The 13,467-nt window shown below is 38.8% G+C and overlaps 1 protein-coding gene across 1 annotated transcript in view; it reads left to right on the top strand.

Moving 5' to 3' along the window:
• eif4enif1 (eukaryotic translation initiation factor 4E nuclear import factor 1) overlaps positions 1-13,467 on the top strand; it is a 43,841-nt gene that overhangs the window by 17,060 nt on the left and 13,314 nt on the right. The window contains exons 7-10 of the mRNA XM_052032336.1: positions 3,976-4,142; positions 8,151-8,289; positions 9,875-10,063; positions 10,770-11,005. Of these exons, the coding sequence (XP_051888296.1) occupies positions 3,976-4,142; positions 8,151-8,289; positions 9,875-10,063; positions 10,770-11,005 (731 nt within the window). The remainder of the gene's footprint in view (positions 1-3,975; positions 4,143-8,150; positions 8,290-9,874; positions 10,064-10,769; positions 11,006-13,467) is intronic.

Raw genomic sequence — 13,467 nt, 5'->3', positions numbered from 1 at the left:
TGGGCTAAAGTTATAGGGATTTCATCATTTTTGCTGCTTATTTTTTGTAGGTATTCTACAAGGGGCAGTAAATTTAGGAAAATAAGCTAACATTCAGGGGAAAATGTTAGAATCCATTATTCTGGGAGAAGCAGGAAGGCATTTGGAAGATCATGCTATCAAGTAGAATCGAGATAGTTTTGTGAAACAGGAATGTTTGACAAAGTTCTTTTGAGGTTGATATAAGTAGGGTAAATGTATCTTGATTTCTAAAATCAAGTGCCACATAATGCAAGATATGATAATATTAGTATGGAGAGAGAATTGGCTAACAAAAGCCAGGATGGGTTCACTTCGTTTGTAAACTAACAAGTGGGTGCCCAAGGATTATTGGGTACTTGACCATTTAGTGTCTCAGATGTACTTGGCTTGCTTTTCCACCTATAATAAAATTGCCTGAGGAAGGTGTGGAGTCTACCAAGGGATAGTGTTACCAAGTTTAAAATATTGAGTTATCCACATTAGTAGAAAGAATATTGTTTAAATAAAAACAATATGTTGGTATACAAAGGGATTTAGGTGCCCTTGTACATGAAACCATGTATGGTTAAGTTAAAGCATGTGATTGTGCAAAGATGGGTAGCAGATTAGATTGAATGACACAAAAATAGCAAGGTACGATTAAAAGAATAAGGGAAAAATTAGTATGTGGTAAAGTGAGCAAGAAATAGTTTTCAATCATATCTAATGCTTTAAAGCGAGTGTTGGTCTATGGGATTGGTATGGAAAACGAGGAGATGGCACACAGATTGAAGTATTTTGCATCATGGGGAATTAAATTTCCAGAGATGGCTGTAACTCGGAAATTGGAAGGGAATGAGTAACTTGACAAAATATGATCACCTGGGGAAGTAGTACTGAACAGCTGTGGGCTGACAAGTTTGAGTCCTAATGGATCCTAAGGGTGGTTGGTGAGTTGATGCATTGATTTTAATTTTCCAAGGTTCCTTTAGATCAGAAAATAGCAAGTGTAAATTTTTCCTCACCTTTTTGCATAAGACAGCAGGAACTACATGTGAGTTAAATTAATATTTTCCCTCTGAAAGATGTTTGAAGCTATTATATGTTATAGCAGATAAAGTAAAATTCAAGATAATAAGCAAAATCAGCATGATTTAATAGAAAGGCAAACATTTCCCTTCAGAAGTCCCATTTATTGGAGCTGGCTGAAGATGGAACATATCCTGTGGGGGGAGAAAAGGGGGACTATTGGATTTCCAGAAGGCATTTCATAAAGTGCCACATCAAAGGCTATAGAGGAAAATGAATGTTCATGCTTTTGGAGGTAACCTACTAGACTCCTTGTTAAGCAGCCAATAGGCCAGATGGGTCATCTGGTTAGCAAGATGTAGCAAGCAGTGCACTGTTAAGATTGTGGTTGGGGCCTTGATGATTCGCAAGTTTTGCATAAATGACTGGGGAAAAGGCATTGAAGGCATGACTTAAGTTTGCTGATACCACAAAGCCTAGGAAAACTTTGTTTGGACGTGGGGTTACAATAAGGATTTTTAGTGGAAATGAGTGAGCAAAGATGTGATTATAACGTGAACAAAAAATGTGGAGGAAAAAAAGTGAAATTGCCCATTTAGGCAGGGGGAAAACCTCTTGGCGAGAGTGAAGAGCTGAGATGCAGAAGGATCTGGGTGTCCTAGAGCATGATTCACAAAAGGCTGGTGTGCTGCTTCAAGTAATAGAATGTTTCATTTCTTTCCTAGGCACTTGGAGAAGTGGGTGGTGAGAGGGAGTTGAATAGGAAAATGCATTGAGGTTAGATTTCAGTTTTGTATGACACTGCTGAGACTATATTTGGAGTACTGTACAGCATTGGTCTTTTGTTGGAAGCATCTCAGAGAAGGTTTACTAAACTAGTACCTGTAATTGGGTTTAGGGAGGCATGTTTGGTGTGGTTGTCTTGGGAAATGTTCCACAGACTAGGCTTTCTTCTGCTGGACTTGATTAAATGGAATCTTGGAAGTTCTTGACAGTTGATGGGTGTATGTAGAGAGGATGTTTACTATTGTGAGTGAATTGGAACGAGTGCAGGTGATATTGAGGGGGCAGTGTGAAGCGAGAAGGGTGTGAAGAGATTTAGCCTTTTGGTCTCTGCTTTTACTTGGAGCAATTCTCTGAATAAGGCAGAAGTAGATAGTTAATGATCAAGGAGTGAAAGGTTACTGGTGGTTGAAGGGAATGCAGAGTTGAATGGCAGAGCCAGCTTAATGGGTTGAGTCTATGAAATAACAAGCAGATAAGGAAGTGATTAGGAAAAATGAAATTTGCCATAACATACTGGATATTGGTAAGGCTACACCCAGAGTTCTGTGTATGTAGTTTTCTTCTTCTTTCAAGATGGTATAAATGGAGGTTAAAGGAAATTCAGTTGGTTAATTCCTGGGATGGAGGGGTTGTCTTGAATGGTAAAGCAGTTTAGAGTTGGTGATTTTTATTGAAACTTAAATCTAGGGCTAGATCTTCATTTGATGGATGAAGAATTTAGAGGAGTTAATCTCGCTATGTGGGAGAGAATTTGGGTTAAACATTGAATATATTAAAAGTTGAGAAGCTGGTCTATAGAGGAGTTGAAGATTATGGGAAATGGGCAGAGTGTCAAAGTAAGATCTGATCAGCTAAGATCTTGGTCTCTGAAGGTTTCCACATTGTCTACTTGCATTTGCGTAAAAATGTGAACCTGTCAGTTATTTAGATTACCATTATGTATATAGGCAATTATTTGAAGGTGGTTGAATTTTTTGTACTGGTGAATTGTAGGGAGGTGCAAAAACTTGAACTGTCCAGTGGAGGGTGCGAAGTTGCTGATTAAATTGGAACACCAGTGAATACAGTAGAGTGCTTTAGATGCTTCCTACTAAAGTTTGTACAAGATGGAGTCGGCTGGAGAGGTCCATATGCTGAGGAATGTGTGGTCAGCAAATATGCATGTGCAGGAAGAGATCTGGAAATGTACCACGAGTTTTTGTGAATTAAGACCATTGAACAATGTTATTGACTCCATAGAATGTAAAATCAAGGAAATTGTATTGAAGGTTGGTTTGGCAGCTGAACAATTCTATTTTTAAGCATTGCACTAGGTGTTGAACCTTAATTTTACAGTAGTGAAGACTTTGGACAAATATCAGTTGAATAAATTATTAACAAGCAGCAAAAAGGCTGGTAACCTGAAGATGCATGTTTATGGTAACTCTCAAAATCTAATAGAAATTATTAGAGCAGTGATCTGTGCAGGGAAAAACAATGAATTTAGTATTTTATGGTTTTTGGACATCCTAAGCACTTGAGCTTGTGAAATACCTTTGAAGCTGTTCAAAGCATTCTCAAAGACCCCATTTTCAAAAGGCAATTGGATATCTACGTAAATGAGGAAAAAGATTCAAAGCACAATGGGGTAAGAAGTGAGAAGGGCAAATTTAGATAGCTTTAAGAGCAGGCGTAATGGGACAAATGGCTTGCTCTGTATCCATATTCTAGAAACTAGATCTGGCTGTTGAAGGAAGCAGATATTTCAGGCTCCAGTCTGGGTCATGGATTAAAAAATAGATTGGACTTTGTAAAATGAGATGGGGACAATTTAAGACTGCCCAAGAATCATTACATCTAAATTCATTTAATTAATTGAACATTTGACTTGCTGCAGGACTCTTTTCTCCCATTCTCTACTATTCCATTGTGATTCACTACTTAAATGTTTTGTGCTGACATGGTTCATTTGCATGTTGCAATTAATTGAGGCAACTGTCAATTTTCAGGATTAAATGAGTTGGTGAAGCAAAAAGACGACAGTACAAGAAATGTATGGCATTGACTAACTTAAAGTTGTGCTGAATCTAAACACTGCAGTAACTGAATTTCATTTGGGTTACTGCTAATGTAAGGAATAACAGATTGCTTAATACTTCTGAAACGTTCATTGTTTTCTAGGTGTAGAATGCAATGGTGCTGTCCAAGCAACAGAAGTATCTACTGCTTCTGCATCAGAAGCTGACCAAGAAGTTCCCCAGGAAGCAGTTCTGCCTGAACCCTCGTTAGGAGATTTTGACTTCAATGAGTTCTTCAACATGGAGAAAAGTGTACCTGGACTAGCATCGGTTAGTTGGCACTTTTGGTGTTGGGATAAAGTGTAATGATCCACCAACAGCTAATCGCTGTAGCTGGATTATTATGGAACCGAGGGGAAGGTAATGACTCACGGATTTGCTGGTGGTGCACTTTATACAATCTTCCACTAATCTCAATCCTCCAGGCATTCATAGCAAATAAAAAAAAAAGGCAAGTACTGGAAACAGACAGCAAATGCTAGAAGCTCATAGTATGTCAGGCAGCATCTGTGGAAAGGAATGGTTAACATATTCTGATGAAAGAATATCAAACTTGAAACACTTTCTCTTTCCACAGATGCTGTTTGACTTGAGTCTTTTGGCATTTTGTTTCTGTCCTGGGCATTAAGTTGATTCCCATTTGGTGTTTAAGAGCATCTTCCCCTCTTGATGGGGTTTATTTTGCTGCATTGCTCAAGCCCTTACAAAAATTGTATGCAGCATTAAAAGCAAGATACTTACGGGAAATGGCAGGTCCTCTGATTCCTGAAATTACACAGGGTTGTCTTTTGGACCTTGTTTAAAAGATTATGTTGGTCAGGAGGATACTTGCCTGTGGTTCTTGCTCTGCTATTGATAAAATGGCTGATCCAGTGACTTAATCACTTGACCTATATTCTTTAATACCTGTGATTAACACAAGCCCTACATTTTAAAAAAAAATTAACAATTGTAGTTTGTAAAAAGTTAATCCTGTTGCTAAAACACTGACCATATTAATTTAAACCACACTTGTGAAAGAACACATTAGGCAGATCTTGCTCTTGCTGCTGTGCTGCCTGTCTATTTATCTGGGTGAGGTTTTCACTTGGGAGCCCCAGTTCTGAGCACTTAAAAGACTGCACTGCATTGATACTACCTCAGCACGGGCAGCTGGCTGCACCTTCAAAACCACTTTAACAACCTGTGAAGCCCAGCCCCTTACACAGGCTGCTAAAACTATGACGGGAGCCTTTTAATGTTTGTGTGGAAGGCTTAATGTTTTTGCAAACACTAACAATATGGAAGGGATGTTTTATTTTGTAATATTTGGAGTTTAAAGCACTGGTATCAATTTAAAAACATTTAAAATGAACATAGGAGAAACTGAAGCAGCTTCTCTGGGAACTGATATTTCCCACTTGCTTGTGCCACATTTTAATCAGCACAGGCTTGGGGGCTGCTTTCCCAACTTGCAGAAGACCATGCCGCTACCCCATTGGCTTTGAGTCATCCAATGGGGAAGTCTGCAGCACAGATGAAAGCAAGAAGTCATTGCCTATTTAAACCATAAGCACTAGCAAAGAAACTGCCTCATGTAAAAGCAAAGTCCCAGCTTTTGGGTTGACCAGCCTGACATTAGCTTTATTTTCAGTACCTGCCCCTAACAATTCTAATGCATGCTACTACCTGCCTCGCCCCCTCCTCCAAAAGAAGCTTTGGATTTCCCAGATTTAACTTTCCAACATCTTAAAATGTGTTATTCTGTCCTTTAAGATTTTCTGAATGCCCTCCTTGTCTAATTGTCAACCCAGGTTCCATATTTTTCCTATATCTAGATGCTTGCTATCTTACTGTCTGTCATGGTTTTCTCTCCCATCTAAATCACTTGTTAGTTGACAGCACAACGTTCTTGTGGTTCATTGCTACCAATCTGAGTACCAATCCTATTCTAGTTCTGGGGATGTCCTAGCCTTCAGAAGCCTTTTATTTGTAACAATTTGTTAATTCTGTGTTCTTGTGTCCTGAGGAGCATATTTGCAACAAGCTTGTGATAACTTAATATGCAGTATTTTTAACTCGATCAGACTTGTTAAATATCTAGTGATCTGTAAAATAGTCCAAAATCTTTACTCCAAGGATGTTGGGTAGATTCTGAACCTTCTCATTAACAAAAATCTTTTTCCATTTCAGTTGCTTGTAGAAAAATGTAGCTAAATTGTCTTCTCCCCCTCCCCCAGTACTTGGCTTTATGTACAAAAGGAACTGTTTCAGTGAAGTCAAAATGCATTGTACTTGTCCTATAGCAATGCATCAGTAACAACTCTGGTTCTCACTCTCCAGGACCAAGGTTGGTTGTGACTACTTTGGTAGCAAAGTGCTTTTTGTTAGGGTGGATTAGTTTTGGCTACTCTGCTTGTGCTCCACAGTGCTTAAACTAAATTCAAATTGCCAAATGCAGCCCCCTGTTACTGCAGCCTTGCTACTCCAAGTGAGTTCTTGCTGGTGAAAGAATTCTGACCGTACTGAAGAGATGTTGTTTGTCTACTTTTAAACCTTTCAAGCAATATGTTTGTATTCCACGTCCTACAAAAGCTTCATTAAAAATCTTGGAACAGATTGGGATAGCTATTTCTAGAGAATGTAGTCTATAGAATGTGAACGACTCCAGTCATGGATTGGGTAGGGTACAAAATTGATGAGCAGAGCATGTAAATGGAGAGGGGAATAAAACCTGATTTGTTCCAAGGTTAAGGTACTGAAATATTTTGCTTGATATTGGTGGTCATCCAGGTGTTGGGCAGTGAAAATATTGGGACCAAAGATGAAGTGCATTCATTATGTTGGGGAAAAGTAGGGCCCTTATGAGGTCAATATTTTTTCATCGGGGTACACTTGTGCTTTCTCATGCATCGTGAGTTGTGGTCCTGAAGGAGCTTGGCTGTTTGATTTGGGGTTGATGGAGAATATCAAACATGTGAAGGGGTAATGTTAATATAAAAGGATAAGTGGCTATCTGAGTTTGAAGTAAACATGGGTAGATGGAAATCTTGAGGTTGCACAAGCAGTAATGAGATTCCAAATTGGGGTTGATTTGACAAAACCAGAGTGAGTGAGTGGTCAGCCTTGAATGGAAACCTCTTGGGACATGATGTTCTTAAAGGGAGAAATAAATGAACAGCCATGGATATCCTTCAGAAAAATGCATAAAAATGGAAGGGATTTTTGCATGAGCCTCTGAACTTTAGTGAATTTATAACTTTACTTCCCTGGAAAGCCTGAATTTCTGAATAGAATCTTGTGCAGCAAAAGTGGTCTTTGACAGTTGGTCCCATTTGGGAGAACTTTAAATTGTTCATGGAATTGAAATGGTGTAGTTGAGGACTGTTCCTTCAATGAGCAACCATTACTAGTTTAGTTTGTACAGCATTCAACATCTTTCAAGATATTTTATGGGTCAGCGATCTGGGATTTTTTGCAATCCATTTTGCTTTACAGAGCTTGACTGCAACATTCAAAGTATGATGTGCTTAATGTTCTAAGTTTCCTTGAGACTAATACATGTAACTTCAGCAAATATTACAAGTGCAAGTTGGGGAAAATTTTTCAATTTGTGTGCAATAGTTTTGAAATTACATTTTGTTGCTGTTCAAATGTGAAGATCTTGGATGTTTGGCTCAATAAAGCTTCCAAGTTGGTTTTAAGAGGGGGTAAATGTGGTTTTGGCTTTCTAGCATATCAAAGTTGCAAGATTTTATACATCTTCAAGTTTGAATAATAAAAAATGGGTCTGTGGATGTTGATTGGGATAGTTGCTTAGTCTCTAAAACCTAACTTTATTTCTTTGGGATGGTAAAACCTTTATAGCTAAATTAGTGCTGCAAATACATTGATGCCAATGTTATAGGACAAGCAGGAACACTCCAATCTTTTGGGTATATTAAATCTAAATATTTAATACCTGACTATGAATTATTGAAATAAAATTAGGAATGCCAGTGAAGACTGAATGCATTTGTTATGCCCATCACTAATGATGAATATGTGTGAAATTAAACTTAAATGGTAATGTGGTTATTCGGGGGAGGGGTGATTTATTTTATTTTACACTAATACTGAAAAGCAACCAAGCAGCAAGGTGGAGATGCATTCTGCAGCCCCATTTATCGTTGGGAAATCGAGCTCAAAATTTAGCACCAAAGGGCTGTGTGATGATGTAAGTTCAAAACTCTCTTCTACATCACTTCCTCGTTGCATTTGGTTTGAGTGTGGCATTAATTTTGATTTTCTTTTAACTAGATGATTGAAGAGGTGCTTGGTGAAGGATCAGTGTCATCCAGCCGGTTCAGTCAATGGTTCTCGAGTAACTTAAGTAGACCAGGTAGTCGCTCCAGTAGCCTGCGATCTACCCCACACGAAGAACTCGAGAGACTTGCTGGTAAATAGTTATTGTCTAATATGGTTAAAACCTGCTCCCAATATCTCCAAATGCAAATATGGTTGTGTTCTTGGGTCTTGAATAACAGGCTGCAACAATTACCCCCCTCTAGGGTTCAGGGGGTGTAGCAAAACCTCTAATTTCTTGGGTAATATTGCAAAAAAAAAGATTAAATTTAGTTTGTGAAGTTGGAATAAGCAGTACAATTTTCAGCATGGATTGGGGCAAGATGCATGTGAAGGTTTAGTATTGCAAAGGAGTGGAAATTTAATGAAGCTTCTCAGAGCCTAAAAATGAGTGACACAAAACCAAAGTAACTTGTCCTGTTTCTTGAAGTACAATTAATGTATTGGTTTAAAGGCACAAGTAACTTTCCTATCTATTGGAAAATTCAGATGGTAAGTATTTGGGTTTCTAATTCGCAGACCTTGGTAATAAACTCATCAAAATTAAAGCAAATGGACAATAGCTGGTTTGCAGAAATGTTCAGATAAAGTATGAAAACTCCATAATTGAGCATGATTTGTTTAAAATGATGGTGGCTTGTTGGAATGCTTGAGTTGCATTAACAATAAACTAGAATATTTATATCTGGCTGGTAACTTTCAAAAGTAATAAGAAATTCACATTATGATATTCCAGCAAAATACCATTGTAAAAGCACTTATTGCTGCTCAATCTTTCACTATTACATACTCCAGGATTAATTGAGATCTGTCTGGAACCTGCTCCTGGTAGCAGAGTGGCGACTATATATAGACTTGGCTTTGAGTTGCCTTGGTTTCTTAATACTGCTTTTAATGTCCTATGCACATTATGGAAGTTACAAGCTGTTTTAAGTCAAATCAAGAAAATTTAGGCTCTGAATATGAATTTACTTGAATCTATTTTTCAGCTGAGCAAGATGCATTTTATTTTAACAAACACAAGTGCTGGGAAAGCTTGGAGAGCATACGTGGAAAGAAATGGTCTCTTCTGACTGAAGGTTCCAGATACAAAACATTTGACTTTCTTTCCACAGATGCTGCCTGACCTGCCGAGCTCTTCCAGCACTTCCAAATTTCTAGCATCTGCAGTTTTTGATGTTCACACTAAGTGGTACTTTTCATTAACGAAACCCCAAACACTGGTACTTTCAGTTGTTACACTTTGCCTGTTGGCTCATCAGAACTAGATTACAGCATTTCACAGGTACATTATGGGACAATGTCTTGGCACAAACAACTAATTGCATAACATAAGCTGTATAAATTAGTGCAGTTTTCTTGCTTATGGTAAGATGCATCTATCTGTACATAAGTACCAGCCTCTTTTGTTAATTTAAGGAAGTACGACTATGGAGTATAGAAATTGTTTATGGGTAACTTCAGAGGTGAAGTGCTCCCACACAACTGGCAATACTCAGCTGACAGCTAGATTTTTACCTATGCCTAAATAGTCCCAACTCTTGCCTCTCCATCTGACAATGCATTGGCTCCAAGTTGTATTGGGTAAGCTTACAACTTGTATTATTTTAAGCCATGTTAACATTTAAGTTCTAAATAAGTTAACTAAATCTAACAAGTTTTTGTTTTGGTGGGTGCAGGTCTGGAGCAGAGGATCCCAACTCCTGTTTCACAACTTGGAAACTATTTTGCTCCCATTCAATCACGAGAAGATAATAAGGAGATTAATAAAAAGGTTGACATTTTAGAGATACTGCGAAAAGCAAATGTGGATGTGAAACCACTGCTGTCCAGTCTCACTGCCAACAAGGAGAAACTAAAGGAGAGTTGTATGTGTCTATTTCTGCATATTATTCACTGACTACATTTTAAGTTGCATTAATGCTGCTCTTTATGTGATATAGTTTTAAGGACTGGGAGGTTAATTGCCCATTTTAAACTACCCTGGTATGCAGGCAAGTTGTAGAATGGGGGGGGGGGGGGGGGGGTGTAGAGTTGATGAAAATGTGTAGGATAAAATTAGAATTGGTGTAAATGGGCATGTAATTGTTGGTACAGGCTTGGGCTGAAAGGCAATGTTTCCTTGCCCCCGACACTTACTGTGGTGCCAAGTAACTGTGCTCTTAGCCAGTTCTTCACCTGCTTTGATTATATTAACATTTTTTGTACTTGTGGAAAGACGGTACATGGCTCATTTATTATTTGTCAGCAGTTTCAGTAATCGTGAAAGCATTAGCTACTGCCACAAAGGGATTTAATAACCCTGCAAAGAGGTATTTCCTGTTTTCCCTGTGAACGTGGAGCTAAGCTTCAAGAAACTTTGTATTTCACCAGCAAAAATTGATGTATTTCATTTATTGAAGTGTAGTCCAGTATCCACAACTGATTATGAAGTTGCCATGTATGATTGGTGTTCTTTGAACATTAAAAGCAGATGCATAAAGTACCCAGTTTGTAACTGGACTGTTTAAATTGCTACGATTATTGATGGGTTGTTTCAAGATGTAGTGTATAATGTTTCTTTCTGCTTTGCAGCACAGACTGGAGTGGTTCTGTCTGTAGAAGAGGTGGAAGCAGAACTGAAAGGTCTCAAAATGGAATCTGAGAGGAAGCTTGCCACCCCATTCATGGTGGAACATCTGGAACAGACTCTCACTGCATCATCTGGTCCCAAACAAATACAAAAAAAAGACACAGATATGACTGCTTTCAATAAACTAGTTAACAGTATGAAGGCAAGTGGAACCTTGCCTTCACAATCAAAACCCCCTGTAAGTAGAAATGTGACTGCAGATTCAAGTCATAAACTTGAACACGTTTTTCGTAATGGTTTGAGTATTTTGTAGTTCATGCTTGGTGATGGGCATAATGACCAGTATCATTGAAAATTTGAAGCAGACACTCACTGTCAAACGTTCACATTTTTTTGGACATCTGGCTAGGTCAACACCTTTTATACCAAGTTCCTGCCTGTCTCGTAACCTGGCATCCTAATGGGGCTTGTTTATCATTGGCTTTGTACAGTTCCTTTTGGATTATGTAAATTCAGCAACATTATGTAATCAAGTTAACAAAATGCATTCTTAAATATCCTTTTTACCAGGGCATAGTGTTCAAATATTACAACAGGAAATGCAAACTCATTTCACTTGGAAACTAATATGGGAATTGTTTCCCAAGTAATTTAGACTCCAGATTGCAGCATTTGCAGTTTCTTGTCTCCAAGTAATTTGTTCTCAAATGGCCCATCTATCCATTGGCTGTATCCATTGAGGATGTGAATTTCTCCTGAAACCTCTTGCTAAAATAAGCTTTTGCAAGCTTGTTCTTTGGGAGCAACAGAAGCTGCATTTGACCTAATTTGGCTAGGTGACCTTCATTTTGGCGAAGTTTTTTCCAGTTATTCTAATTTGATTTGTGCATCTCCAAAGGTATGTGGTGATAGGTTAATTGGCTGCCATAAATTGCTTGTGCAGGTGAGGTGGATGGGAATGTGGGGAGAATAAAATGGGTTTCTGTACAGTTGGTGTAAATGGGTTAATGGTTGGTAAAGGCTGAAGGTTCTGTTTCCATGCTATGGCTCTCGGTCCTTGTCTTGCTATAAACAATGTATCTGTAGAAAGATGTTTTGAAAGAATGTTCAGTGAATTTGGTCAGCCTCTGGTAAATTGAAACTATTTGGACACCTTATGGCAAACTTTGTCAACTTAGCAGACGAGGTGGGAGCATTTTCACACAGCACCATTTAGTTGGGACTTGTACTGCCCTGAACTTCACCCATTTAGAACCTTGCAGATCAGAGTTATGGATGCAAGACAGTTTTAAGTAACTTGTTTCGGCCTACTGTAGCCATCCTTCCCTTGTTACCTACTGGGCTATAACACTTGCTCCCAAATTCTTGGTTTGGTTTGTTCTCTGGATTCTCACTTGTATCTTTCTGACTTGAAGACCCCTATTGCATTATTTGCTGCTTGCCACTGCACAGTTTATTCTCTAGATTCTAGCCTTTCAATTGTGGCTTATGTACATTGTGCTCTTTGTAGTGAGACTCATCTCTGCTTTCCATCCTTCAGAACCAGTCCTATGCACTAGACAGATTCACAGAAGTCTGTACCTCTGCTGCCTGTCGCCAGTTCCTTCATAATCGACTGGACTTCAATTCACTAATTTTTACAACTCTAGTTGGGGCCCTTTTTTTATTTTTGAATCTCCAGATCCCAACATCAGCCACTTGTGTCTTATTCCTCCTGATTCTACTGCAGATTCTCACTGTGGCCTTTCCCCTCAAATTTTTGTCCATTTGACTGTCTCCAGACTCCATGGAGCCCATCAGGTTGCCCAATATCACATCGGTTCAAGGAGCATGGTCCTTGGTCATCTCTTTCCTGTGTTAGGATTGTCCTTGAATGGAGTGAATCTAATATTTAGAACATCTTGTTATCCCCAACTTTGTATGGTGGCTGACCTTTGACTGAAGCCTTGTCCATTAGCCTTGCTCAGTTTTCCTGCCTTTTTGTTTTTCAAGCACTTAACTGGTAATTGTATTTCCACCCTGTTATTTCGTGAGAACTGATGCAAGTCTCTTTTCCCAAGTTCATTCTTGACCCTTGGCACCCTTTCTATTAAGTTTAGTCAGCAACTGCAACATTTGTCCATCTTTTACTCTCACTTGGTTGCAGTTTTCACAGAACCACTTGTAGCCAGGACAGCTCCAGATAAGACATCTATTCCCATTCCCTTGTTAAATTTTCCATCCCTTGCAGGCAATGACCTCGCAGATAAGAAATCAATGCTGCTCGTGTGTTGAATGTTTGCCTGGCATTCTTCTTTGAGACATGTGCCACTGAAGCATTACAACATTTTGAACAACTTCCTTCACCTGTTCTACTGCCTGGAAATTAACTTGGAGTTTGTTCAGTTAGTCCAATTTGACCACTATTTCAAACCTTACAAAATGTTCTCACTTACTAAAGATTGATTTCAACTGCCCTGCGTTATCATTTGCTGCCAACGTCTCTTGGCTGATCTAATAGTCATCCTTTGTCACCCTGGGTTTTCACTAGTCAACCTCAATTTCAGCTGGTGCCAATTTTTTTTCCTTTTGTCCTAAATGAGTATTGCCTGGCCAGAATCTCAAACTTGCTGACATAAACCTAGGTCCTGCAGTGTCCAGATTCTCTGTTCCCTTCTTTGCACCCCAACCTGTTTTTTTTCTTCCCCCTGGTATCTTTTC

The sequence above is a fragment of the Pristis pectinata genome, chromosome 17 (assembly GCF_009764475.1).
Source record: "Pristis pectinata isolate sPriPec2 chromosome 17, sPriPec2.1.pri, whole genome shotgun sequence".
Lineage (NCBI taxonomy): Eukaryota > Metazoa > Chordata > Chondrichthyes > Rhinopristiformes > Pristidae > Pristis > Pristis pectinata.
The sequence above is the reverse complement of the archived record's forward strand: the minus strand, read 5'-3'. Positions and strand labels throughout refer to the sequence as shown.